Here is a 26,729-nt window from a genome sequence, read left to right as displayed (position 1 = left end):
GATCAATTATGGGATAAGATCACAATTTTCTTTAGGGCTGAGATGTCTGTAAATGTTTGCATCTCTCCGTGTTACATGTAGGCTGAGATCAAAGAGGTCGTGCTGCTGTAACGATGAGATCTTATCGGGCGCTGCATTGTGCTCGCTGGCTCAGGCACTGTGCCACCGAGGAATGCCTAAACCCCCCTCCGAATAGCGTCATGCTGCTGAGGGATGCTTAACCCCCCTGATGGCACCAAGCCACCAAGGGATGCTTAAACCCCCTGATGGCTGTTGGAGCTGTCGGGTAACCCTCCTTTTGGAGTGGGGGGAATGCACGGGCACATGGTTGCCCGCTCGTCTCCCTGCCGTAGGGCTGAAGTCCTCGGTGGGAGGCTTGTTGCGGCAAAGACGGACTGAAATCGGGCTGGGAGGGCTACGGCTCCCTTCTTCCAGGGTCCCGTTGCTGGAGCTGGCCCTGGGGCCAGGGTACGGCTGTGGGAACGTGGGATTGTGCTTGAGGAAACTGCTCCTGTCTGATGGCTCTTTCCCGCCTGAAGGGTTACAGGGATGAGAGGGCATGTGGTGTAAAATACCTTTGTTTTTTGGCTGGAGAGAAATTAAAAGCCTAACAAGACCTTTGCGCTTTTATATTTCTTGAGACTGTGCTGTTTGAGAGGGGGATCCACCAGAGACCTGAATTTGGTTTCAAATTAGTCATTTTAAATTCAAATTGGCAGGCTCTCTTTGACATGCTGTTTCAAGACCTAGGGAAAAAAACAAAACCCGAAGACCTAACGAGGCTTCGTGTTAGCCTGCTCCTGTGATGCTTGCCCATGCTGTGAGGCCGGCTGACCTCCGGCAGGGCTCGGGAGGACCTCCGGAGCGGGGTCGGACGTCCTCTGGTCTCTCCTCTCTCTAACGGGGCTGACTTTGTGCGTGCAGGGCTCGGACGTGGACTGGGACGACCTTTGGGATCAGTTTGAAGAGCGGAGGTACCTGAGCGCCCGGAGGTGGAAGGGCGGAGAGGACCCGTACCGGCTCCATGCCTTTAACCAGCGGGAGAGCGAGAGGATCCCCAGTGACCGTGCCGTCCGTGACACCCGCCATCACAGGTTCTGCCTCCCCCCCGGTTTCTCCTGATCTTCCTCACGAAACTTCGTTATATGGGTGGATAGTCCCATTCCTCTTCAGGGCCGTGGTTTTGGGATGCTAGGTGGGTCTGGGCCCTTCACCCACACCAAGTGGGTGCGCTTGGGATCGTTTCTGCCTGGGTTGTATTTTTAGGATTGAATCTTTCACTTTGCTTGATTTCTTGGCATGTCTGGAAGTCCTAAACTTATTAATTAAAACCTGTATAAATTATTCCAGGGCCATAGGGAAAGAAAGGAAAAGCCTTTTTTTTTTTTCTCCTTCAGAAAAGTAATGGGTGCGCAAGAGCACATCTCCATGATGTGCGAAGCCTTTGCTGGTGCTGGGAACACTTGCTCTTCAGAGGATGCAATGAGATGGTGCAAGGGGGATAAAATAACTGCTGAGCGCTTATTTTGCTCTGCAGAGAGGCGTTAATGCGGGGAATAAGGGACTATTGGTGAACGAGGGGGAGAGGAAGGTAAGAACTCGTTGGGTTCTCCAGCACCGTCGGGGTCAAAAATACCCTTTGGCACCCAAGGGACCTCTTGGGAGAGGCAGGGAGGGTTGCAGCGAGGGTTGCCTTGTGGGACCCATGCTCCCTTGCTGCTGTCAGCGTGAGAAGGGCAGGGTGGGTGTTTTGGTGCACCCTCACTTGCTGTGGGTGCAGTTGTGGTCTCCCTTCCCTTGCCTTTCCAAACTCATCAGGGAAGAGCTGCCCTTCACAGCTGCAGGTTGTTGATGGTCGGTGGGGTTAATTGTTAGTCTGCTGGATGGAGCAATGCCGGAGTGTCCCACTGGTGTAGGAAATACTCCCAAGGTTCTCTTGATGCAGTTTTTCTCTTTGTCCTCTGAGGGCACAGCGTATACCCAGCCCCCGACGGTGGTCCCCAGCCCACAGCCATTGCAAACCCTTCCCAAGGAGCTGTGCCTGGCATTACGTCCCAGCCTGCCAGCCGCAGCCATCATCTCCTGCCTTCTCCTGGGAACCCTTTGGGGGGAAGTCCTGCTCCAGTGGGAGCTCTCTGCTGGACCCAGCCATGGCACCTTGCTGCCCAGGCTGCACCTTGCTCCCAGGACAGAATGACGCAACTCCCAGCATCTGACCCGACTCTGAATTTTCCCCATTCCAGTCCAAATGCAGCACTTGGGCTGAAATGCTGAAACAGCACCAGTTCTCCAGCCCTATAGCAAGCAATGTGCTTATTTATTTATTTATTCTTTTAGCTCCGTTTTGTAGTAAAGACCAGATGCTCCTTTCTCCAGAGAGGCGTTGTCAGCCCTGATGGACGCCTCTTATAGCTGTGCAGAGAGCGAGTGTGCTATTCCTGGAGAGAATTAATGCCAGGGATATTAACCATCTGCCCCCTTAAAAAGGAAGATCAACTCGGCTGCCCCCTCGCCGTACCCCCGCTGCGTGGTGGCAGCCACCTTGTTCCCGGGCGGGCGGATGCGGCGCTGAGTGCTCCCGTGAAAGAAAAGTTCTCATTAAGGAGGAAGCGAGGGCACAGCACATGGGAGGGGCTGGGGCTAATTGCATTTGCTTCCAATTTCCTTAACCCGGTAATTGGATTCTGATTTATTGAATATGTCTGAACAATGCTGCGGATGATGCATCATTAGCCGAGCATTAGTGCGGCCACGGAGGAAATGGGGCTGCCGGGAGATCTGGGGGAGGCGGGCGCTGATGGGGGGGATGGAGGAGGGAGAAGAGTCCAGGCATGGTGGTTGACAGGGAGAGGAAGGTGCAGAGTTTGCAAAGCTCTCTCTCTGGAAAGAAATCCTTGCTCATGGTGTAGGTGTCTGGGGAGCTGCCGCAGGCGATGCTCTGGCACTACCATGCAACCTAGGAGAGGGTCCCGAATTGCCCAGGGGAGCTGGGTGGGAAAGCATGGATCAGCATGACCTGTTCTTGGAGCAGGGAGAAATTGCTGGTGGCTGTGCAAGAAGCATGTGTAAAGAGAGTCCAGCATGGAGTTGGCTAGGAGAGGTCCCTCCTGCGAAGCGGAGAGCAGAGTACCACAGACCAGGCTAGAGTGAGAGATGGGAAACCCTCAGGGCTCACGCTGCGTGACCCGCTGTGCTTAGAGACTTGGTTTCAACGGCAAACCTGGCTTAGGCTGCTTTGTGTGAGCCAGACTGGAAGCGATCAGGCTTTTTCGTATGGGAGTGAAGCCAAAGAGTTGGACCTCGATTCTGCTCCAGCTGACCTTGGGGGATGCTACATCCTAGCGCGGGCCCCGCACCAAAGGGCGCTGCCATGCCAGGAGCTGTGCTGAGGGGCACTGCCATGCCAAGGGGCTCCTGCCCAGCTCACACAAGGGGCTAGGAGGCTCTGAAAAGGCTCTTGCCCACCTCTTCAGCTCATCCCCATGAGCAAGCAGGTGGTTCTTCAGCCTCTCAGACAGGTGTTGCCCAAAGCAGCTTGCTCTGTTCTGTGACCAGGTTTTCAGCGTCTTTGCTCTCCATCTTTTATCCCCCTCTGTATAATGCATGACGGCACCAAGACACGCAGACCTGCAGACCATGGTAATGCCCTGATACCAGCACCTCATAGTCCTGATCCTAGTGCCCAGGACGTGGGAGTGCTGCTCCTTACAGCCTCTCTGTGGGGTGTTTTTCACCAGGATGGTTGCAGATTTCCTGGAGTTTTCTTTGCTAATCCAGCCAAGCACCTGGACTTGCCAACGATAGCTGAATATACAAAATCTGGCAAGGGATGAGCAGCAAGCTCCTTGCCAGAAGGTCATGGAGAGGGCAAATACTTTCAGCAGGGTGGGATGTGGCACTGACAGCCGGTTGCTTAGTAATGTTTGCTGGATTGATTTTGTTTTTAAATTGCAGCCAGTGGAATAATTTCAGATGGAGAGGAATCACAGCGCTCCAAAGAATCGGAGCTGGAGAAACCATGGTGGCTCCCCGGCCAGTGTGGGGCTGCAAGCCTGTGCTTAGTTTGTGGGTGAATTCAGCTGGGGAAATGCCACAGCTTCCATAGGCCACATCATGTCCCTTGGCCTGGGAGATCTCACAGCTCCTGCTGTCCTGCCCGCATTTCCCTGCCGTTAACTGTGTTCCTGACTGCATGTTGACTAAGCCCTCGGACCCCGTGAAGGGATGTCTTTCTCCAGGAGAAGACCGTGTACGGTCCTGTGGTGGTGTGTCCCATCCCCACCATAAGTCAAGGTTGAAAAATCCCTGTGACCACAGCAGCAAGCTGGACCCAGATCTAGGTGGCGTGTCCACGTCATGCGGAGCCACTCATGCTGCTGGAGTGGGTGGCTAGTCCCCCTCCGCTGCGGTGGCCACACGCCTTTGGGATGACCTCATCTCCACATCCCACCTTCTGCAACTCCCACCGGCAAACCGCAGGACCAAAACAGCAGCGAGTGAGTCAGTGCCAGGCGCACGCGTGCGGGGAGAGGAGCTGAGGTTTCCAGTATTGCTCAGCGGCTTGGAAAGCCGACAGGGAGGATGCGTTGCCCGCAGCCAGAAGATTTTGTCGTGATGGCTCCTGGGCTTTTTCCATCTGTAGCAGACAGCTCCCGAGGAGGCCGGTATTCGCCACACAGTTGCTCCATATGCTGCTTAGGCTGACCTCCGCCTCCCAAACGCTCCGTTAGGTTTAATAGATGTGCAGATGCTGTTGTGGCTGCCAGGCTAGGCTGGGACCGCGAGTTGCAGCCAGCATCAACCTGGGCTGGGGTTTGTGCTCGCTGGCGGCGGTGAAGCAGAGAGGTGAAATTGGGGACAAGGAGACTAGATGAGAGGATAGTGGCTGGAGGAGAGGTGAGAGCCTCCAGCAGACTTCTCTAGCTATTGCAAATCACGTCAGCCAGCCTCAGGCATCCCCCGCTGCCTGTTTTCCTCTATTCGTCTGGCTTTTTTCCTCTGCAGCACCGATACGAGTTTAGTAGTGCTGTCTCGAGCTGGTAGAGCAAGGAGGCTGGGGATGGAGCCCTCTCAAGTCCTGGCATAAGGCAATAATCCTCTGAATTTTTGAAACTCCCCCCGCTCCATGAGTCCCAAGTGCTTTACAAGAGGCCCTACCTACCCAGCTAAGCTTGAATTTTACAGCTGCTTGATGGGGTGCGTTTCGGTGTGTATATGCGTGTCTGAGAGAGAGAAAGCAGCTGCTAAAATCAAGTTGTGATTGAAATGCGAGGCTGGCAGGGATACTGGCAGATAGGAAGACCAGGCGTTGCGTTGTCTGCTGAAGATGAGAGCATCCTGGCAGCCCGGCGGCCTGGTCACGCCAATTTGTGCTCCCTAGAAAAGTTCTGCCCTTGTAGTCTGTCCTGTTCCCTTTACGGGGAACAACACACACTGTAAGACTTCTTGCAGGTCTCCTCACTCAAACAGCAGTGCGGTGCCAGCTGGAGACTGTCCGCTGGGTGGGAGAGCTGCCCAGGGCTGGTGGCTCTGCTCATAGGGACTGTTCATGGAGGGATGGGAAGAGGTGATGCCTGTGACGTTCCTCAGGGGCAGAGAGCTGTTGGTTTGAGTTCTTAAGGTCCAGAAAAGTCAGGATTTCAGCCCTCAAGTGCTACGTGCTGCAGCGTTATTTTGACCCATTAATTGCAGCGTGCATCCCAAGGGTGCAGAGGCTGTACGTTCAGCATTGCATTGGAGCAGCTCTAGTGGGGGTAGTTGAAAATACCTGACTGTTCTGTGCATGGGGATGACCAGGAGGAACATGCTGTCCCGAGGGCGGTCCTACCTCTTCCAGGTGAGGTTCCTGTGTACGTGGGCACATGGGGCTGAGCGTGCACCTCTGCCTCTGCACGCCTTCCAGGTGTCCCCGTGTCCCATGTGTACACATTTGGTGCACGGCACGTGGAAGCATGTGTAGACATCCACGTGCAGATTGCGTGAGGGCAGCTGTATCTCAGGCAGGTTTTGAAGTGGCTCTGTTTTTGGCTGAGTTGATGATTGCATCCCAGGAGTGACAAGCAGTCAAGTGCACTGAGAATATTGTAATATCTTCTTGGAAGCAAAGAGTCGAAGAGGAGAAAAGTAGATTTTGACAGCATTGCCTTTGGCTTAGCGTGTTTATGATCCCCTTGGACTTCTCGCATTGCCTTGTCTTCCTTCAACTTGCCCGCTAGACCAAAACCACTTTGAGATGAATTGAGGTGAAAACTGGGTCTCAACAGCTAGAAATGCATTTTGTAGCCCACATAGGGATTTAGGCATCTTATCTTTCTTGCCCGGTTTCTTGAGAGTCCCCAAAGGAGGAACTTAATGTCTGGAAATGACATGTGTGGAAAAGCCCATCTTATTCCACAGGCAGGACAGAGGTGGGGCTCTGCTCTGCCATCCTCAGCGGTACCTGAACATCAGACCTGCAGAAGCAGTTAGGTACCTAGCAGGTGGCCAAACCCACTTTGATTTCGAGGGAAGGTTTGCAGGAACGTTACCTGGATGGACCTTGAACAGTTGAGAGCAGAACCAAACCTAGAGGTTTTCCTGGTCTACTGTTGCCTTTCCCTTTGCTGACTCCATACATTTCGCCCCGTGGCCTCTGGATTGTAGCTGAGCTAATCCAGTTTCCTGCGTAATGCAGACTATAAGTCCCGAGGGGTTCTGTTATTTTTAAAATTTGCTTATTCAGGCAGTGTCTTGTGAGTTGCTGACTCTGGATGCGCTGTGTTGTAGACCAGGGCAAGAAGTGGCGTGGGTACGGGTGTGCGTGCACGTGGGCTCCCTGTGCCTGATGCTGCTGGGTGCATCTGCTTGGGGCAGAGGGGTGGTGGGACCAGCAGGGAGCAAGGCATGTCTGAGCAGAGGTGCCTTGAGTGTCGTGGGGGTGGATGAACCTCTGTCCGTGAGGACAGATGGAGCTGTACAGTCTAAGGTGTGAAGGAGGGAGCCAGGTGAGGAGGATGAGGGAGAGGGAGTGCTCAAATGCTGCCCCATCTCTGAACTCGGCATTGGTGAAAGCTGGAGGAGGCGTCTTTGTATGGCCGCGTGTGTGTGCTGCTGGTTTTGCTCTGTCCTGCACCCTCTTGTGTGGGCTGGGGGTCCCTGTGTGGGTGCTTCCCTGTGAGAAGTGTATGATGCCCTGGGGAGAGCGGGCTGGCAGCACCTTGTGTGGTCTGGGGGTGGCTGGAGGCAAGGGGCTATGGGTCTCTTCTTGCTTTTGAGGTTCATTATTATTATGCTATGTGACTGCCAGCAATATTCCAAAGAGTTTTTCTGTCTCTTGATCTGTTATTTCAGCTGTTACACTGTTCTCTGGGCAGAGCCAGGGCATTTGTGATTTCATTACAAAATAAGATTTATCACATTTGGGCAAAATCCTGTATGCACGAGGGCTGTCCCTGGATCTCTTGCCTGCAGAGCATACTCTGAGGCTGAATTAGCTGAGTAAGAGAAGATCTGGGATCCTCCTGCCTTTGGTCTCGGTCTCCTTCTTATTTCTAACAACAGGCAAGAGCACAGCATGACCCTACAGGCAAGCAGTTACACAAATGAACGGTGGAAAATACATCTGAGATGGAAGTATGTCCGTTAGGAAACAGCATGATTGCTTTTGTCTCTTGGACACCAGGCTCTAAGAGGTTAGTGCTCGACACAGTGTTTTTCCATCACCTCCTTTAGGCTGAGATCTCTGGGGGATGAAGAAATGAGAACAGTCCATCAAGTAGAGCAGGGGCTGGTGTGTGTCTTGGGGATAAACTAGAACTGCCTGTATTGGACAAGGTTTTGTTTCTGCCATCGATCAGCTGGCTTTTGTGGCCTAGGTTTGAAACTTTCACAGGCTGGGCAATGTCTTAGAGAGTTGCTCATGCCTCTTCCGTGCAACCTGGTAACCCTTTGGCAATGGTAGAAGTAGCTAGCACAGGTTGGTGATGTGAAGAAAAGTATCTTAATATGTTCTGTAGCTGCTTCTATCAGCAGCAGTTGGGCAGCTGAAAGTCAGTGAGAGAGACAGCTTTGGGCAGCCAGTTCGCTCTCCACGCACTATTGCCAACCACTGATCAACCATTTGATATCTAGCCATACCATCTATGTAAGAGGGATCGTCATGTGATGCTGGGATTTATTTTATTTTTTAGGGAACTGTCATTATTATCTCTTCTCGTCATAGTTATCCTGTTTTCAAGCTCTTCAGCTCTCCAGGAATTCAGACCTTTGCTATACAGACTGGTTAATAGCACAGTTAGTTCCCCTAGCTGGGAAAATTTGCTGTCTGCTAACAAAAGACCTGGTATGGAGCTCCCCTTATCAAAACCCACTACCTGTAGCTTTGTGCTAGAGTTTACACCTGCTGTCACTCACAGTTTGGACCTATGTATTGCTGGAGAGCTGAGGCTTTTGAATGGACTGAAGTGTGAATCCCAAAGTGCAATTTGGAGGATGCAAACTGGGAAGGTCCCATCTGGCCAAAGACTTAAGGGTGAGGCATAGTTTGAGTAAGGGCGTGCACTGTGTCCCCCAGACTACCATGCAGTAGTTATTTTGGCCTCCCAGCCCCTGTCAGACAGCTGTACCAGCATCTCATGGTTGTGATGGCCAGTTTGTTGCCCATTGCTCCTGGGCCAAGACTGGCTTTTGTGTGCCTGTTGGCTAAACCGAACCAACCTATGACTATAGTTGGGCCAAAATCTGAGTCTTTCACTCAAAAGAGCTCAGTTCTGCACTTTGTCGATTCAGTCCATCTGGACTGCTGACCACACCTAGTGGCATTTTGCACTTGGTCTTCTGGGTGAATTTGAACTTAAAACTCCAAGGAGGTTTGAGGAACAGGTATGCGATCAAAACACAGAGAGGTTGTTTTCAGGTAGCACGGAGAATAAGGAGTATTGAGATTTGCCGTTGTTGGCAGCTAAGCAAGGACAGCAAGACAGCTATTAATCAGAAACAGGCACTCCATAAAATCATAGAATAATTCAGTTTGGAGGAGACCACAGGAGGTCTCTGATCCAGCCTCCTGCTCAAAGAAGGGTCAGCTATGAAATCAGCCCAGGTTTCTCTTGTTGCAGAAACCACTGAGCCCTCTGGGGTTCCTGCCTCTCAAGCTTGGCCCAGAGTTTTATAAGAGCTGGCATAATTTACAAACCCTGATTGCAGCGCACGTAATTTGTACTTCTCCCCCAGCTGCCTGTGTTTGTGTAACAAGCTTTGAAGTTGCTTGAGTTGCTGTCCTTGCAGCACTTGTGTTACCCGTATCTTTCCTATCTTGCAGACACTATGGGCCTAATTGTCCAGTCACTCATAGCGAGTGCATTTAAACGAGAGGAGGGGTAGGTGCACACCAAAGCGTGCTTGCTAAAGCCTGCCATCCTCGCTGCCTGCCATCTTTTCCAGGCTTGATCATTATGTCAGTAGCAAATCTGTGTTTCGAATCTGTGTATCACTGTGCAGTTGCCCTGATGGAGGACTGCTGAGGTGACTGGAGACCTTCATCCATGTGATGAATGAGCAAGAGTCTGTGCTACTGCTTGCAATCTATCCAGAATTCTGCTCAGAGAACACTGTGGAAAAAATCGGGGGAAAACAAAAAGTGACCCTGACTCCTCATTTCAAGCTGGAACTGAACTCCTGAACTTTTCTCTTTCCTAAGGCTTGAGAAAACTCGGTCAGAGACAAAAATCCCATGGAGTCCCCACTCCATGATGTTGCCTGAAAGTGGAGAAAAATATTCATTGGAACATTTTAGTGCTGAAAAAACCCCCAGTGTTTCATGTTCTCCTGCTTCTGCTGGAGCTGGCATCTTGCATAGATGTGGGGACACCTGGTAAGAAGTCAGTAAGGTGCCTCTTTCCGATAGCTGCACCTATTGCTTCTAGAGAGCTCATGCAAGAAGCGTGACGGGTCTCCCTAGGGACTTACTGGCTGTGAACTGGGCTGGAAATGCACGGTCCTGGGAAATGGCTGGTGTGTGTCCAAGTCCTCATACTGGGAATGGCTGTGGCCACCCCGACATGCGACAGTGTCTGTGACATTTGCTGCCCCATGTTTGTTGTCTGGTGGCCTGTGGGGCAGCTCGCCAGGAGGTGGAGGGCTTGAGGAGCAGGCCAGCTAGATCTGATGGCTTCTGAGACAGGGACTGGTGGCTTCAGGAGTCAAAAGTTGATGAATGCGATGATCTTTCTCAAATATCTTTCTATGTAATGTCCTCTTTTGAAGCTTTTTTTTTTTTTTTTTTTTTTTTTTTAATGGGGTGGGGGGAAGGAAGAGTTGATGAGAAGGGTCTGCATGATGTGGGATTATGGTGGGCTTGAGCACTGAGAGAAGTTGCATCTTCCCTGAGATGGCTGCCCATGTCTGAGCTGGGGACTATCCTTGGCCAACACTGATGGCCAGATCATCATCCCAATATCCACTTGTCCTGAATAGCCCGTTCTTCCCTCCTCAGATGTGACAGTGCTTCTGCCACAGTCCATGTTGGCTCTCCCAGTGCTTCTCCTGGGCCTCACCGACATCCGAACTGCCCTGCATGACTTGTGCAGACCTCCCTGGAGAGGAGAGAGGCTTCCAAGTGCTGACATCCCAACCCCAGACTTTGCTGTGATGTCCGAGGCAGCCCGTGATGCCACTCTGCCCTCCAAGCCCTCCCTAATCACTCCCTGGAGCTGGAGGTGGTGGGTCAGGTCAGTCAACATCGCCTCCTTGGCAGAGACAGAGGGTTATCATTACCACCAGGCTAACCGCATCACAGCAAAAGGACTGCCACCCTTTTGGTTTCGGACGTGCTATGTCTTCCTCACCCTGGCAGTGCAGTGGCTCTGCTCAGGTTTTCGGACCACAGCTCAACTGATCCCAGGTTGCAAATCGTGCCCCGGAATCAGGGCTCTGGCGCTGGATGTTCGCTGTCGCCAAGGGGCAGGATATGAAGTGCTGTGAGATGCCGTGGTTTTGTATGTCGAGGGGCTGCCCCTAGAGAAAAGGCAGGCTGAGGAGCTTTAATTAAAAATGGTACTGGGAAGGGTTGCTGGGGCAGGGGTAGGGGGAGGCTGGTGTTTCTTCAGGAGCAGCGTCGGTTGTGTCTCGATCATGGATGCTGGAGGGAAATGGCAAATGTGACAGTGCTTATTTTGCAGCAGTAGATTTGCAGTGCTATTCCTCCCCCCTCCTTTTCTTTTTTTTGTGTGAGAAGGATGAGGGCAACTCTTGGGAAGGAGTTGAGGAGTGAGCTAGACTGTATGAGGAGCTGATGGAAATGTATAGGCGGGTGTTTTGAATGCAGGAGGATGTGTCAGTTAAGTGGCTGTGTTACTCATTTTTTTCTGGAGGGCAAAGCTAGTTATATCTGAAAGAGCTGTGCTAGGAGTGTGAGTTATGGCACTTGTCTGCACAGTGAGCAGAAATGATTCCTGAGCTGTGTTCTTGGCTAAAAGGTGTCTTCAGGGCAAAAAGGATCGGCAGTGCAGGTACTGGGGGAGCTCATAGGACCTCGGTGTCTCAGAGCCTGGGTCCTGGTAGTAGGGGTGACTCTGGACTGTTCCAGCAAACACCATGGTATAATATTAAATTTCCTGCTGCTGTGTTTTGTTTCTGCAAGTTGTCCCTTGTTTCAGCCCCACAGTGCCTCCCTGGGTAGGAAGAGCATCCGCATGGGATAGGCATCCTCCTGAGAAGCGTCTGAGGAGCTCAGTCAGGAGCAGGCACAGCCTCCATCCCAGCTGTCCCTTCCCTGGAAAACACCTTTATTTTGGTTGGACTAATGTTTTGCTTGCCAAAAATTGCTGTTTCGGAGAGAAAAAAAGCTGAAAACAGTTTCTCCCCCCGCTCCATGTGATAGATTTCCTTCACCTAAGTTATTTTGGTTTTGTTTCCCCATGACACAGTTTTGATTTCACTCTGGAAATGCCCCACCCACCCGTCCATTGCATTTTGCCAAGACAAATGCATGCACAAAATAGTTCTGGGTCGATCTGAAATGACCCTTTCCCTCATCCGTTTCCAATTCCTCCATTTACCCTGCTTGCATCTCAGCCCTGTTCTTAGCAGCCTCGTGGAGAGATGTTGTGCGCTGTACCCCCCGATGAGCACTGCCGTGCAGGCACTGGGGGGACCTTCTTCTCCCCGGTCCCCGTGGGAATTTGCTTCAGCAGTCGGTTCCCCCCATGAGAACGGGTTTGTCATTGGGATGGAAAAGTTAGGAGAGCCCTTGGGTTTTCCCTCTCTTTGTGTAGACTGGGGCATCGGAGTGATGAGGGAAGAGACTGCCTCAGAGCTGGTGGTGCCTGGGGACAAGGGGCTTGGACTGGTGCTCCGGTGCCGGAGCTGTGAAGCTCTTAGCTGAGTTACAGTGCCTTGGTTTAAAGCATCCCCTGTACCTGAGGACAAAGAATAGGACAAGGAGAACATGTACAGCCTTTGGAGCAGGGTTTTGCCTCTGTTAATATTCTACGGCAGGTTAGTTTGTGTGAAGGAACCACTGGTTAGATAGATGTACTGTTAGCCCAGAGTTGAGATGCTGTCTATCCATCAATACCACGTGTCTCTCTCCAGCCTCCAGTTTCTCACTCAGTCCCTTGGGAAACGGCAGAGCTAGTACTGCCAGGGCTAATTATTCCTCAAGACAGAAGACATGTGATAAAATATTAACCTTTTTCAAAAACAGAGCCCCAGTTAATTAGCTCTACTTTTGCGACACATTCACCCGGAGATAAAAGCTCATTCCCCAGATATCTGTCTGTGGCAGCATGATCTTTCTGCGTGTCCCTGTCATGATGGGGGACGAGGAGGGGGAGAGCTGGGAATTTAATAAAAGACAGTGACCTGACAGTCACTGGGCCCTGAGGACGAACCGCTCCATTTCAAGGTGAGCGATGTCCGGACACAGGCACTGCTGCTTTCGTTTGAGAGGCTGAAGCTGGAAACAGAGATGGAGTGGGTGGTGGGATCTGCTCTGATGCCCACACCTGGGTTATGTCTGTGTTGTCAGTGCCACATCTCTGGAGCCTGAATTTGGGGATTATGCGGGTGGACAGGACTCAGTAGAGCTGACCGAATAACCGTGTTTTGGTTCTTTGGTTATTTGAGAAAAAGAAAAGCCAGGAGACAGCAATTTCAGAATAAACCAAAAGCAAAGCTCTCTATGAATGTCAAAGTAAAAATACAGGAAAACTTAAAGCCAAAAGGATCTGTTTTTCTCATCCTGAAAAGGAAAAAATTTCATTTAGATCTCAAATGTTTTTGACACTTCTAGTCATCTAAAAATGACAGGCTGTATTTAAAAGCAAGTGATTTTGAGTATCAGATGAAAAGTACACATTGGGCTCCTCTGGAACAAATGATGTGCTGGAGTGGAAGTGATGCCGCGATGTGTGTCGGCGGCTGCAGCAACCACTGGTGTGAGGATGTGGTATCGCCATGGCTGTCACTATACTGGGGAGAGGGCTTCTTCCTGCTGGAGGGAGGGATCGGGGGTCTCTGATAGACCAGCATCAACCACAGCCCCAGCCGTGGCCCTCAGGGCGGGTGTGCCAACACCAGTCGATCCATGGAGGCATGGGTTCTCTTCTTTAAACTCCTTGTACCTCCTTCTCTGCAAAGGACAGAGAGGATCCTGGGGTTTTTATGGGGAAGAGAAAACCTCGCTTGTCTCGGTGTCCTTCACAGGGAGCGATGCAGAGCCCACCTGAACCCTACCAGGGCCCGCTGATGACTTCATGATGGACATCACTTCATCACCAAGTGCTTCAACATTCCTAGGGTGCCATTGATCACTCTCTGCTAGAGCCATCCTCTGCCTTTGACTGCTATAATGTATTGACCACTTGTCTTGTAGTTATTACGTGCCATCGATTACTTTGATAACTTGTTCCAAATAATTCGGACAGAATGAAGTTGTTTGTTTAACTTTCCTGCTTGTCTCGGTATTTCTATTGACCCAGTATGTTTGTGTTGGCTGAAATCGAAGTCGAGTATTAGTAAGCCATGGAACTAATTCTTTGAGGCTCACTACTGTTGATAATTAAGGCCATGAGACAGTTTCTTCCATCAAACTCTTGTTTGTTTTTTCAGCTACCCAGCACCTTAAAGTCCTACTCCATCAACTGTAGCAAAAGGACAATCACAGGCAATGTTTCAGGGCCATTTGGGTGGATTTTTGCTGTAAGCACTGCAGATCTCTGCATGCTTAAAGTGTTTTTGACCTATCACAGAGTGGAGTTGGGTTTGCGCTTCTCCATTTTTGACTAAGGAGGAGTTGTGGGGATGAGGACTTTCTCTGCTTTGATTTGCCACACAGTGCCAGGAAGCTCTGGTCAGAAAGCATCCTCCCTAATGAATCTTTACATCTGTGGTTCTGACCCTCTGAAATGTAATTTCAGGTTGTCCTGGCTTCTAAAGGTCTTTAATAAACGATTGGTGGCTTTCCAGGAAGGTGCAAGGTGCCAGATTTTGCTTTTACTTTCACCAGATGAAAACCTTTGATGTCAGCTCTGGTATTCCAGTAAAACTAGCATCAGAAATTTGGCCACAATATAAAATTCTACTGAAAACAAAGAAGTTTCTTTTTTGTTGTTTAGGTTTTTTTTTTTTTTTTTCACTTTTGTTAGCTCCTTTTTTCTTTTTGCCTCAGTTCTGAAGAAGGAAGGGTGGGGGGAGTCAAGAAGCAAGACAGACCCTGAGTCTGTGTGGAGGGCCCTAGAAGTCTGAATTATTCATGAACTGCTTTGAAAATCAAGACACGCAATCTGGTTTAACTTGTTTTTAAATGCAGCCATGCTATTCTCTCCTTCCTTTTTAGTAGGTTCTCTTTTTTTCCCCTCCCCTTTTCCAAAGACAAAAATCCAGTGAATTTTTAATAAATTATAAATGCATCATCTCATCAGTTTTGAGGTTCGCAGGCAGCAGCACGTCATGTGCACGGAAGGTTATTTTTGCCTTCTTGCATTTCCCCCTTTCTTCAAATTTAGCTGTTTGATTAATTTTTTAGATATCTATCTTGCAGGGAAAAGAAAGAAAGAGACTGAAAGAGGCAGTGAGTTAGAGAAAACACTAGTTGTGCACTAGCCAAATATAACACTGTTTCAATTTCCAGAAGCTGTGTAGAAAAATGTCCTTCTTGGTCAACCCAAGAAGGCTGACCTCAGGTCAACCTGCAGTTGAGTTGAACCGGGGTTCCCATTTGCAGGTCCCTGCCCTGGTGGGCAGCGTGGGCGGTCGTCCCCTGCCAAGGCTTGGAGCTGCTTGCCATCAGGCAAGCACTAGCTGTAACCATCACATTCATGGTAGCACCCTGACTTCAGAGCACAGAGGCTGCGAAGACTTCTTTCATCAGTGGCAGCATCTTCCGCCCTCCGGAGCGTTCTCCTCTTTTGCCTGTTTTTCTAGTATTTTTTGCGGTGGCGTGTGCTGGGGAGGGGAGAGGTGGGGACTTGGACAGGTTCCTCTGGGAGTCTAATCTGCAGCCAGAACTGATTCAGTGCCCTGGCAGTGTTTTCCCGATGGTGTTCCTTACAGTTTTATCCAATTACGTCTAGTTAAAGCCTGCTAAATGATTCCTTGTCAGCTGTGATGCTAACCACCATTGAATATTTGTTGCAGATGTGCCTCCTCACCCTCACTCAAGCATTTGCACACCCCCAAGTTGTCTATTCAACCAGGGATTCCTCTCTTTGGATCGCCCCTGTTTGTCCCAGCCTCAGCAGCTACTGAGCCTGTTGCATGCCACCCTGGGGAGTTTTCAGTCCCTTTTTGGGAATGCAAACCTGAGGTGCATGCCAGCCCAGCACAGAGAAATCCTACCGACCTTTCTCAAGGGTGTTTTTTCACTTTGGCAAGCCTAACTTGAGCTGGCGTTCCCTGCAATCATGTGGCATCCCCAGCTGACATCTGACTCCTTGCCCGCTCTTTCCTTTTGGCACAGTTGCTCTCCAGAGTCCTCTGCCTTCCAGCTGGTTTTTCAGCCTGTCTTCGCTCTAGGCCTTTTGGTATTTCGGTAGCACCAACCTACCCACTGTCATGGCCAGCCCGAGGTGGACCTGCAGGACCAGGATGGGTGCAAGAGGGTCTGTAGCCAGTGCGTGCAGAGCGTGGTGTTGCTGGAGATGTGCAGCAAGGCAGACCGTGGTCAGCCCTCCATTTGGGAGCCTCATCCTGACTGAGGGGGTGCAAAGCATACCCATAGAAGGAGGAGGAGATGCTGACCTATCTTGGGAAGACAAAGTAGGATTTTGAAGGTCTCCCAAAGCTGAGTGACAAAATATTTTGAGGTAACGTGCAGGAAGGATGGCTTGGGGAGAGCCAAGAAGGACTGAGGGTTGTGATGGGAGGTGAATGTCATGAAAAAGGCCACGGACCCCTCTATGTGCTTTGGTCACGCATATACTGAATTGTCCTATCCCACTTACACTGTCATATGAGACTGATGCACTGACTGTAAAGTGAATGGCGCTTCTTGGATTTTCCATCTCTGGAGGGCACGAAGTAATGATTTTTTGAAAGGTACTCTGCAGTCAGACACAAGTCACTGGGCTTAATGCATGGATAACTGAGAAATGTACAGATAACTGGGAAAAATGCCAGAGACCGTATTACTCAGAGGTCAGGTGAGACAGTACATGGTCCTGTCCAGCAGTAAGCTCTATGAACTCATTAGTTTCCATAGGAGTTGGCACATACATTGCTATATAGCTCTAAATTGCAACATGTCCAGGGTCCCTATTTTTAGAGTATTTTCACGGAACTCGACTGTAATTTTGCTTCAGCTTGAAGATAGGGTTTAGGCACAATGGTTTCCCACTGGCGGGGGTCTGTGCCACCCTGAAGGTTGTCCTGAGAGGTATGACCAAGGTGCCCACATGTCGTGCCATCCCTGCAGGTGTGCAGAGCCCACGCATGTTCACTACTGGCCGGAGCAAGGCAGCTGGGGCTCTAATCTCTTCCTTCCCCCACCGGTGGCTGTTTGCTTGCCTATGATGGACACCTTCCTTGCTCCCTAGGGCAGTAATTTTTGTTTTCCTCTGAAGGAGTAATTTTTCACACCTGGTTGGTTGTCAAGACTTGCTCCAGTTTCTTCTGGGGTCCTGGAGGGAGGAATTGCAGTGACTACACCAAGGACACCCGGCCGCAACAGTTAGATGAAGCAGCTCAAACCAGAGAGGGCTGAGCTGGTTTTCATGAGAAGAAAGAAAAATGGTAAAAGAAAGCTCTCCTTGTTTTTCTTTCCTGGACTGCCACCCATTTCCAGAAGCGGGCTAGCTCCTGTCCCTTTGGTAAGGTATAGACATGTTTTCAGCATCTCTGGTCTTTCTCCTCCACTTTCCCTGCCCCTCTGTCTCTCCAGCTGGGTGTGGGGTGACATCAAGGTCCCCGGGAGGTGGTTGTTGACCGACTGGTGTGTAGCCTGAGCGTATCTGTAGAGGCTTCTCCCAGGCATGGATGACTTGGTCCAGCCCAAGGCCAGGCTGGAGCAGAGGCTTGCTCCAGTCCTGACTGGCTGAGTCCCTTCAGAGGTGTGCACCAGGCTGGCAAGATCTCTTCTTCCAGCATGGGTGTGAGCTGAGAGCTTTGATGTTAGTACTGACTCTTCCTCGAAGTCGCTGTGGAGATGTGTGTAATTTAGTTCACTTTTTCTGTGAGCTAAAAGGACTTTTTATGGTTTTCCACTTTCTCCACCAAGTTCTTCTCTGCTTCTGGTGGAGCGTCCAAGTCTATAACATGCAGCTCCTGGTAGTTGCGCTGTTGTGACATGACTCTTGCACGTGTCCACTCAAGACAGCCACCAAGCTTGGAGAGCTAGTCAGACTCAAGGAAAGTCATCTGAAACCCAAAGTGCTCCTAGGTTTGTCCATCAGTGGTGGTGTGAACCCATACTGTTTCTGATGGCAGGTCCCTGTCCTCTGGGTCAAAGTGAGAGGGAGAGCCCTGCGAGTGCACAGTGTGGAGACAAATCCAAATACTTGTGGTTTAGATGCGTGGTGACGAGACTGCTCTCCCACGTGTTTCCAAGGAGAAGGGAGGAGCCAGGAGGGAGTTGAAAGGTGGTGTAGCTCTGAATGATGCAGCTGGCTGTTCAAAATAAATATGCAGAGAGCGCTTTGGAAGTGGTGAGCTGTGTTAAGGGAGAGTTTGGACTTCATGGAAAACGTTAAAAATTCAAAGCAGAGTTGTTGGCAAGTGATGGCCGTCAAAGCAGAAAAAAGGAATGAACAGAAGGCTGGCACGGGAAGCTGGGGGAGCAGGATGAGGATAATCATCTCTTGAGGGAAGTTAACGAGACACAGGAGAGGGTGAGCCTGAGAGGTGGGTTTCAGAGATGTGGCGCAGCTCTGTGGGTGCATGATGGCAGATGTCAAGGAGCAAACACACTCTGGATGAGCCCAGGGGTGAACCAGGAGGGGCTGAGGAGCAGGGTCCATCTCTGTTCACACCATTTTTTTCTCACCAGGAGCACAACGGTCAAAGCAACCCAAGAAAAAAACTCTTCAGAGTGAGAGACTTTGGAGGCCTGTGAGGAACACTGGAGTGTCCAAAGTTTGGGACTTTGCGGGGGGGCTTTGTGATTCCTGCGAGGAGTGCAGGGCTCTGGCTGTCTGCTCCCTGTCCCCGCAAACGGGTGTGCTGTAATTTATTCCTGAGCTGTTAACGGCATATTGGGAAAACAGAGATGAGATGTGCTGCTCCTTCCACCCTGAAGGATGTACGGCGAGCCACCAGTCCAGGCTGGGATTTTCCAAGGGTGATTCTTAAGGTGTCTGCAGCCAGAATGCCCCTTTCATAACTTTCTGATTCTGAAATTATTTCAAATTTGAACGGGAAATAACCTTAAAAGAGAAAAAGTGAAACTTCCCATCAAATGAAAGTTTGACTTCTGGGTTTGCAGGAGGAAATAATAATTGTTTCTCCAGCTGGATGCTCTCTCTGGGGTGTTTAGGGCAGGCCAGCCTAGCTTCTGTTTTCTTTTGGCCCCCCAGAAGCTGTGAGCTGGTGGGCAGCCCACATTGCAGGCAGTTCAGCCTGGCAGCATCCCTGCTAGCACTTGCTGTGCTCAGATTGCTCCCCAGTCCTGCAGCAAGGTTTCAAAACATGAAACTTTAAATTACTTTAGCCAGTGAATTTCAACACACTGCAAATATAAGCAATGCAGTTATTACTTTTTTTTTAACTTTTTTTTTTTTGGAACAATCTAAAAGAAAAGCAACCTTCAAACTTTCATTGGTTTCCTGAAAATGTTGTGGGTGTTGTTGTTGGGTTTTTTTTCATGTTGGCAATTGGGTGACCTATGAAATACCATAAGCAGCACAAAACGTTTATCCAGTGACAGCCTGAGGTAGCACAGGCAGCTCTTAGCAGGTTTATTTTCATTATTACAGCAATTTTAGGGCTGCATGCTGCAATTTTCACTTGCAGTGAGGTATTAAATTGAAATTACCCCAGATGTAATTGTCACACAAAATAATTCTGGACGTGCTGGATTTAATGCTTTTCCAAGCTGTGGTTTTTATTACCCAAGCAAGTGCCAAAAAAACACTTGTAGTCAACAACTTAAACTGAAATCTGCCTTCTGGGGAGCCAGGATGTTTAGCTGCAGTTACACTGGGGGAGGAAGGGAAAAAAAAAGGGACCAACTGAAGGAAACTTTGGGAGGGCTCCTGAAAGAAGGGTCCAGGCGTAAAATCCTGGGCAAGGGCAGAGTCAGGGCCACATAGGGACCCCGGAGGAGCCCTGGCAGGTGCAGCAGCTCAGCCTAACCCTTTGCAGGCTGATTTTGGGGAGACGAGTCCCACCTGCGGGGCAGCGCTGGTCACAGAGGCGAAGCGAGGCTGGGGGTGCTGCCGGGTCCCTGCCTGCCCCGTAGCAGCAGCGCAGTCATCAGTCCCGTCTTTGGGATGCGAGGAGCCTCATTAGACAGAACTCGGGTTGAGTCGCAGAGCCAGTGACCAAGCTCTGGAGGTGCTCGTATATGACATTTCAGTGTTTCCCATATGCACATTGTCTAGTTAGGCTGATCTGGTGCATAGACATCTGGAGTTTTAAAAAGCAAGTTGTTGTCATGCACGAGGAGCCTTCATCACGTCGCTGACAGGCTCAGCCAGCGTGCGTATCCCCAGCACTCCCACTGGTGGGTGATACAGCATGCATCCATTGCAGCTTTATTTATTAGCTCCTTAACTATCGTAATAACATAAGTAAAGTATTGATGACTTTGTCTTTTTCACCCTCTTTCATTTTTTTTTCCAGAAATAGCTTCCCTTGTTTACTCCACTGAACCCCTTCTGATGCCGCGCTGGAAGTGGGTGGAAGGACACGCATCTGGGAACAGTTAGGAGATAATGGTGTATAAATAGCACAGGGAGACCAATTGTCATAGTCTGTCCCTGCAGCTCTGCAAAGCAAGCGAGAGCTGAGCCTGAGCGTGGCAAAAAAGACACTGAGCAGCAGCAGCAGCTTCTTTCTCATCGTATCAGGTTGGGAAAGCTCAGCTGGAGTTGGTTACTAGATGATGCAAGGGGCCACAGTGACCCAGATGAGCAGCTCAGGGCATGACCTGGTGCTGTTTAGTAATTCAGAAACCCTCTGTTTTTAGCATCCCTGAGACGTAACTTTGATGAATGAGGGTGTTGTCGCGTGGGGCAATGTTACTGAATTTTCTCCTGCATGCGGAGTAGCTGTGCAACTTTGGCGTCCTTTGAAGATGGACTTAGAATTAGAAATGGTTCAGTGATGAATTTCTGGGGTTGGTGACTATGCTGAAAGAACCAGGTAGTAATGGGAAATATGCTTTGGCCAAGTTGAGGCAGGATTTGAGAAAGGTTTTGAGTGAAACAATGAGAGAAAGCAGCAACCGATTTAGCGTGAGCTTGCACATATTTTGTCCCGCTCGAGATGTCCTTTTTTCCTTACCTCTGGAATTATTTCACCTGTTGTGCACTCTTTTTTCATTTCATTTAGTTCACTTTGTAAATAATCAGAAATGCAATTTCAAAATGAGAAGATGAAAAATCTCATTAAAAAGAGTATCTCGAGCATTTTGGTATTTCTGAGGTGCAACATGCTGTGCTGATAGCATAAACCAGCAATATCTGGCTACTCTTACTTACTTTCCCCTCTCCATCTCCAACTTAATTTTTCCATCTGTTTTGACTTTGCCTTGCAGATACTGTGGTCCAGAGCTTTGGGGGAGCAAACTGATGGTTTGTTGAAAGAGTGGTTGCTCAGTCCTCTTTCCTGCTTCATTTGAGGATGGTAGTGGCAGCACCTGGGCAGTGACACGAGCAGTTGAGTGGCACGTGGATGGGAAGGGACACGATGGCTGTGGTGGGGAGTTCCTCAGGCTGGGCACGGGGTGCCCTTCTGCCACTGGTGTGTCATCTTGTGGCCATCACAGGGACTGACAGGGACCTGGAAAGGGCAGCAGGGATGTAAGAGGTATATCTGGATTTCCTGAGCTAGGAATATGTTGGCGTCGGTCTATAAAAGCCACAGATTTCATCAGCTAAAGGTCAAAGTAATTACAGAGTCTAGGATGTTTCCTCCTGGGAAGGAGGCAGCAGGGGCTGTGGTTGCAGTTGTGGGTTTTCACCTTCTGCAGGGTGGCTTGGAAAGTGTTAAATCCCAATCTTCCCTGTAGTCAGGTTATGCCATTAAGGCAGAATGAATGAGGAAACAATTTAGAAACAGGACTTGGCTTACCTTGCAGCCGGCTGGTGGAAATTGCTGCCTTGTGAGGTGGGAGCGAGGCCGCTCAGAGCTGGAGCTGCAGCAATGCTCTGACCTCTGCCAGGGTGGGTGCGAGAGTCCTTGGGCCCCTGCCTCACTGTAAGAAAGAAAAAAGCCTCACCACAATAACGCAGTACTCCTGGGATGACACCAAAAGCCCCGTGAAGCTCACAAAGCCACTGAGGCAGCATAAGACTTGCAGCTGGCCTTCTGCAAGCACCTCACCTGGGCCTTACCTTTGGCGTGAAGGACTCGTTTCTGATCCCATCATGCTAATGTCAGCGAGGAGCGTCTTTGCTGAAGCTGGCATTGCCCTAACTGGTATCAAAAGGGGGGCCTTTATCTTCCCACTGCCCGTTGGTGGGGGAGGCCAGTAGCACCAGGAGGGTGTGCTGGTTGGGAAGCAATGGTTAGAGAAAAGGGCTGCAAGCTGGGTGCCTCCTTTCTCATCCCTTCCTGTTAATGGCAGTTAAGCTCTTTTTGCTGCTTTAATCCTCACTGACTTACTTGGCAGTTTCTGAACTCCTTCAGAAAGCATTCACACAGCAAAGCTCTTCTTTTTTTTTTTTTTTTAATAGCAGCTGGAGGACCATCTACTGACGGACTCTGCTGCCTGTGTTAATGAATTGAGCTCCCACTTCGAATTCCAGTGCCTGAACGGCCTCTTTCTCCCTCTCCAGGTGTACGACTTTGCATTATCGCCAGGACCTCCCACCAACCAGCGTCATCATCACCTTCCACAATGAGGCCAGGTCGACCCTGCTAAGAACGATTCGGAGGTAAGAGCTCCTGGTTTGCTGGAAATGCTCTTATTTATAAACACTCTTAAAAAAGGATGAGTGGGCTAGAGATTTTCATGGATAAAGGCAGAATCTGTTTGCACTCACTGCAGCAATGGGACTGGACCTACCAACTACAGTCTCAAATGATTACCAGGAGAAATTAGCATGAAAGCTGGTCTCTGAGAAGTAGGTTTTACAGTGGGATGCTCAGGCAAGTAAGTAGCTGTGTTCCCTTTGCAGGGTCTATCACGGCACGCTCTTGGGGGAGCAGCAGAAGATTAGACAGAATCTGGGATAAGAGGCTTTATATCCAGCTGGGTGTCAGTGCTCAGCTGTATTTTGTCCCAGTCCTCTAGGGACAGCTATGATTCTGCAGATGTCTGCTCCAGTACTGCTGTTTGAGCTCCTCCAGTGACCCGCCGAGTGCCAGAAAGGCTTGCTAATTGAGAAGCCCTAATGGTGCACATACAGACTATATTTTCAAGGATGGTTTCTGTACTCCTCTGGATACACGGTGGAGCGCTCTGGGCATGTGGCCATTCCTTCATTTGTCGGTTTGTTCTTGGCTGTGTTTTGCTGTAGGGGATAGACTAAAGGCTTCATTTTCATTGCAGGTTTTCAAAATCAGCGTTTAACCCCAATGCGTGCCTTGAATCTGCAAGTTCTCTTGTAGGAAGATTTAGTGACCGTTGAGGGGTCTATCTCCAGGTCTCAGCTGGTGGGTTTCTCTGTAGCGAGCTTGGGTGTGCTCAGCTCTGTGCCAGTAATAAGTGTTTTGCAGGTGTGTCTCATGCCCACATAGGGAAGGTTCGTGCCCTGCTGGAAGCCTTCTCAGTTAAACCCCGGCATGCCCAGGGACCCCTTGCCATCATCGGTACTGGTCAGACTGGGATTGCTGGTTGGGGGGAGGCTTCAGCTGTTCCTTGTTCACTGTTATGTCCTCACTGGTGTCTTCTCTGAAAACAGCAGCCTGAGGTGAACATATCCAGTGCCACAAGTGAGTTTGATAGTCCTAAAATTGAATTCCTGCTTTGCTTTATGGTTTCATGCCTGTCATGCTTTAACCCCAGACGGCAACTAAGCACAATGCAGCTGCTCACTCACTCCCACTGACCCAGTGGGATGGGGGAGAAAATGGGGGAAAAAAAAAAGTAAAACTCGTGGGTTGAGATAAAGACAGTTTAATAGGACAGAAAGGAAGAAAATAATAATAATAATGATGATGATAATAAAATGACAATAATAATAATAAAAGAATTGGAATATACAAAACAAGTGATGCACAGTACAGTTGCTCACCACTCGCTGACCGATGCCCACTTAGTTCCTGAGCAGCGATCTGCCCCACTGCCTGGTTTATATACTGGGCATGACATCATATGGTATGGAATACCCCTTTGCCAGTTTGGGTCAGCTGCCCTGGCTGTGTCCCCTCCCAACTTCTTGTGCCCCTCCAGCCTTCTTGCTGGCTGGGCATGAGAAGCTGAAAAATCCTTGACTTAGTCTAAACACTACTTAGCAACAACTGAAAACATCAGTGTGTTATCAACATTCTTCTCCTACTAAATCCAAAATATTCCACTATATGAACTACTAGGAAGAAAATTAACTCTATCCCAGCCGAAACCAGGACAATGCCCGATCCCATCTCCTTTGCTTCACATTTAATAATCTGTCACTGCTTTCTCTCTCTAGGGTATGTGGATTTCGCATGTGCATAGCACTGGCACTTGATGCTGTGTACCACTTCCTCGATCCTGGGCCTTCTCTTATATCTTTACAGTGCCTTGCATAGGTTTACCATCCCCCAGAACCCATTGTAACAGAGATGGCAAGGGAAAACCAAGTGCAGTCCTCTAGCCCCTGAGATATAGGATGCTTATAACATGTAAAGTGCAGGGATGGACTTTAATGTCATTTCTCCCCATAACTCAGCACTTGACTGTCCTGGCAGGTATGATCATGAGTGATGTTGTCACATGAGAGATGTTAGACCCATGATACGGCTATTATGCCTGGGTCCTCCATATCTGGTTTCATTAGTGAACTGTTCATTGCAATGATGGCAAGGTTAGAAATACAGGTAGTTTGAATTTTTCCTTCTTCTTCTAGAATATTGTCCTCTGAAGTTTCCGATTTCCCATTATAAAAAGACTTTGTTCCTCTTCTTTTCTTTTCTTGACTTGATTAGTTGGCTTTACTGCCTTTCTTACCTGGTTGCGTGTGACTTCCACCACAGCTTTGTCCCTGTCCACTGCTCCTCCCCGCTCATGTGCCCCAGCAATTCCAGTGCTCGTGTTTTGTCTGTGGGGAGGTTTTCCCCAGCTCTGGGGCCCCTTCTGAGCCCTCTTTCCCGTAGGCTGATCTCCAAATGGTGCCAGAGCCCTGTGGAGCATCTCACTGAGCTGCACCGCAGAGGCAAGCCTGGGCAGTGAGGAACAGAGATGACAGCCTTGGGTCCCCATCTCCCCTGCCTCTCCCTGGGCTGAGATCCTGAGCTCTCCTGAGCTCACTCTCCGTTTTCTGGTCCCCACAGATTGGAGGTGGCCTCCTGGCATCAGGGTTCACTGTTTTCCTCCTGGATGCAGTACTTAGAGGCTTGCTTTGATCCAACTGGCCCTAAGGGTACCAACCCTCGGTCGGAAGTCACACTGGTGACGTGGCTCCTGCTCTGCTCCTCTCCAGCCATGATTGTGCACATATTGCCACCTCCCTGCCTGTTTTTTGACCCAGCTGAGAGCTCATCTGCCTCTTCAGCCTCTGTACGTTAATTTGGTGTGCCTTCTGACTGCTCTGGGGTTTTTTTCCCCTTGCTTGGCAAATGCTTAGTTTAATTAGATCTTCCAGATAACTCCATCCCAAGGTGGCTGTAACAACATGGATCATTTTCCATGGCCACTCAAAACAAACTCTGTTCTCCTGACACTGCTTTGTGCCTTTTGTAGCAGTCTGTGGCCAAGTGTCTCCAAGCGCTTTGAGCATGGTGGTGAGTAAAACGGGCACCTCTTCTACCCTGTTCTCCCCATTACATCTCCATGGTGCGCTCTTGGTATAACCCAGGTGACAGATGGACAGACTGAGGAACAGAGAGGTGATTTGTCTGGGGCTGGTGGAAGATTTTTGGGTTGCAAACCTGGTTTTCTGAGTTCCAGCAAGTTGGGTTTTCCAGCCTCATTGCAGAATGAATGTTCTCACTTAACCACCATGGCAGGAGCAAGAAACAGGGCAAAGGGACATTGCTTGGCTTGTCCAAAGCCATGGGTGGTGGGGCATTGTCCCCCCAAAGGGAGCGCTTCTTACAGGACCCCATGGAAACACGGAGGACTAGCAGAGGGAAATGCTGTTGAAGGCACCCTCTAGCAGGGGAGGAAATCAGCTCTTGCAGAAGGGACCGTGTACATGACAAGCGGGAGGGATTTTGACAAGCGGGAGGGATTTTGACAAGCGGGAGGGATTTTGACAAGCAGGAGGGATTTTGCTATTCCTGCGCTTTTCCTAGATGCTTGAGAGCTTTAATGCTCACCGAGTGCTGAGGCTGAATTGTACTGCAGGCTCAGTGTGTTGCATGTGGCTCTTGGTGAGGCTGTGAGTGCTCTGACCCATGAAGCAGAGGTGCCAACACGTGGCCTCCGCAGCACCCCTTACGCAAGTCATGTTGCGAACATTTGGGACGGTTCGTTTATGAACAATTTGCGTCGTCAGAGCTATTGAGAAAAGCTAGTGGACTGTGTTGAATAATGAATTAATTTAAAAGTTTCATGATCTTTTCTCTGACTGTTTGCCAGCTGGAAGAAAAGGAGGGGGGAAAAGAAAGCTAAATTAATCGAATGCCCAAATCTCTGCAAATGATGTAGTCAGCATTTATAAATGCTTTATGTAACTATGCTTGTGAATATGTACAAGTGTCCAGGTAGCAGGGGTGGGTGCCATGAGAAAGGGAAATAGAAAAGGGGAGAAGAGGCCAGAAAGGAGCAAGTGGTGAACAGCAAAGTAGCTCTCGAGAAATTTTTTTTTTTTTTTTTACTGTGCAGACAGTGAAGAAACTACCATTGGGTTGTTGTTTCAGCCACTTGCTTCTCGAATTACCTTGGGCAACTTTCTTATCCCCCTGCGGTTTGGTTTCATGTTATTTCAAGCTCCAAGGCTCAGTGTATTAAAGATGGTGAGAGTCCCCAGCAGTACAGGGATGGGACCATGTGAGTAAACCCAAGGAGG

At 49.7% G+C, this 26,729-nt stretch overlaps 1 protein-coding gene across 1 annotated transcript in view; it reads left to right on the top strand.

The window, feature by feature from the left end:
- The window catches only part of GALNT14 (polypeptide N-acetylgalactosaminyltransferase 14), a 99,427-nt gene that overhangs the window by 35,667 nt on the left and 37,031 nt on the right, over positions 1 to 26,729 (top strand). Inside the window, exons 2-3 of the mRNA XM_069800000.1 lie at positions 925 to 1,094; positions 22,413 to 22,511. Coding sequence (XP_069656101.1) covers positions 925 to 1,094; positions 22,413 to 22,511 — 269 coding nt within the window. The remainder of the gene's footprint in view (positions 1 to 924; positions 1,095 to 22,412; positions 22,512 to 26,729) is intronic.

The sequence above is a fragment of the Haliaeetus albicilla genome, chromosome 13 (genome assembly GCF_947461875.1).
Source record: "Haliaeetus albicilla chromosome 13, bHalAlb1.1, whole genome shotgun sequence".
Classification (NCBI taxonomy): domain Eukaryota; kingdom Metazoa; phylum Chordata; class Aves; order Accipitriformes; family Accipitridae; genus Haliaeetus; species Haliaeetus albicilla.
This window is presented reverse-complemented; position numbering and strand designations above follow the sequence as displayed.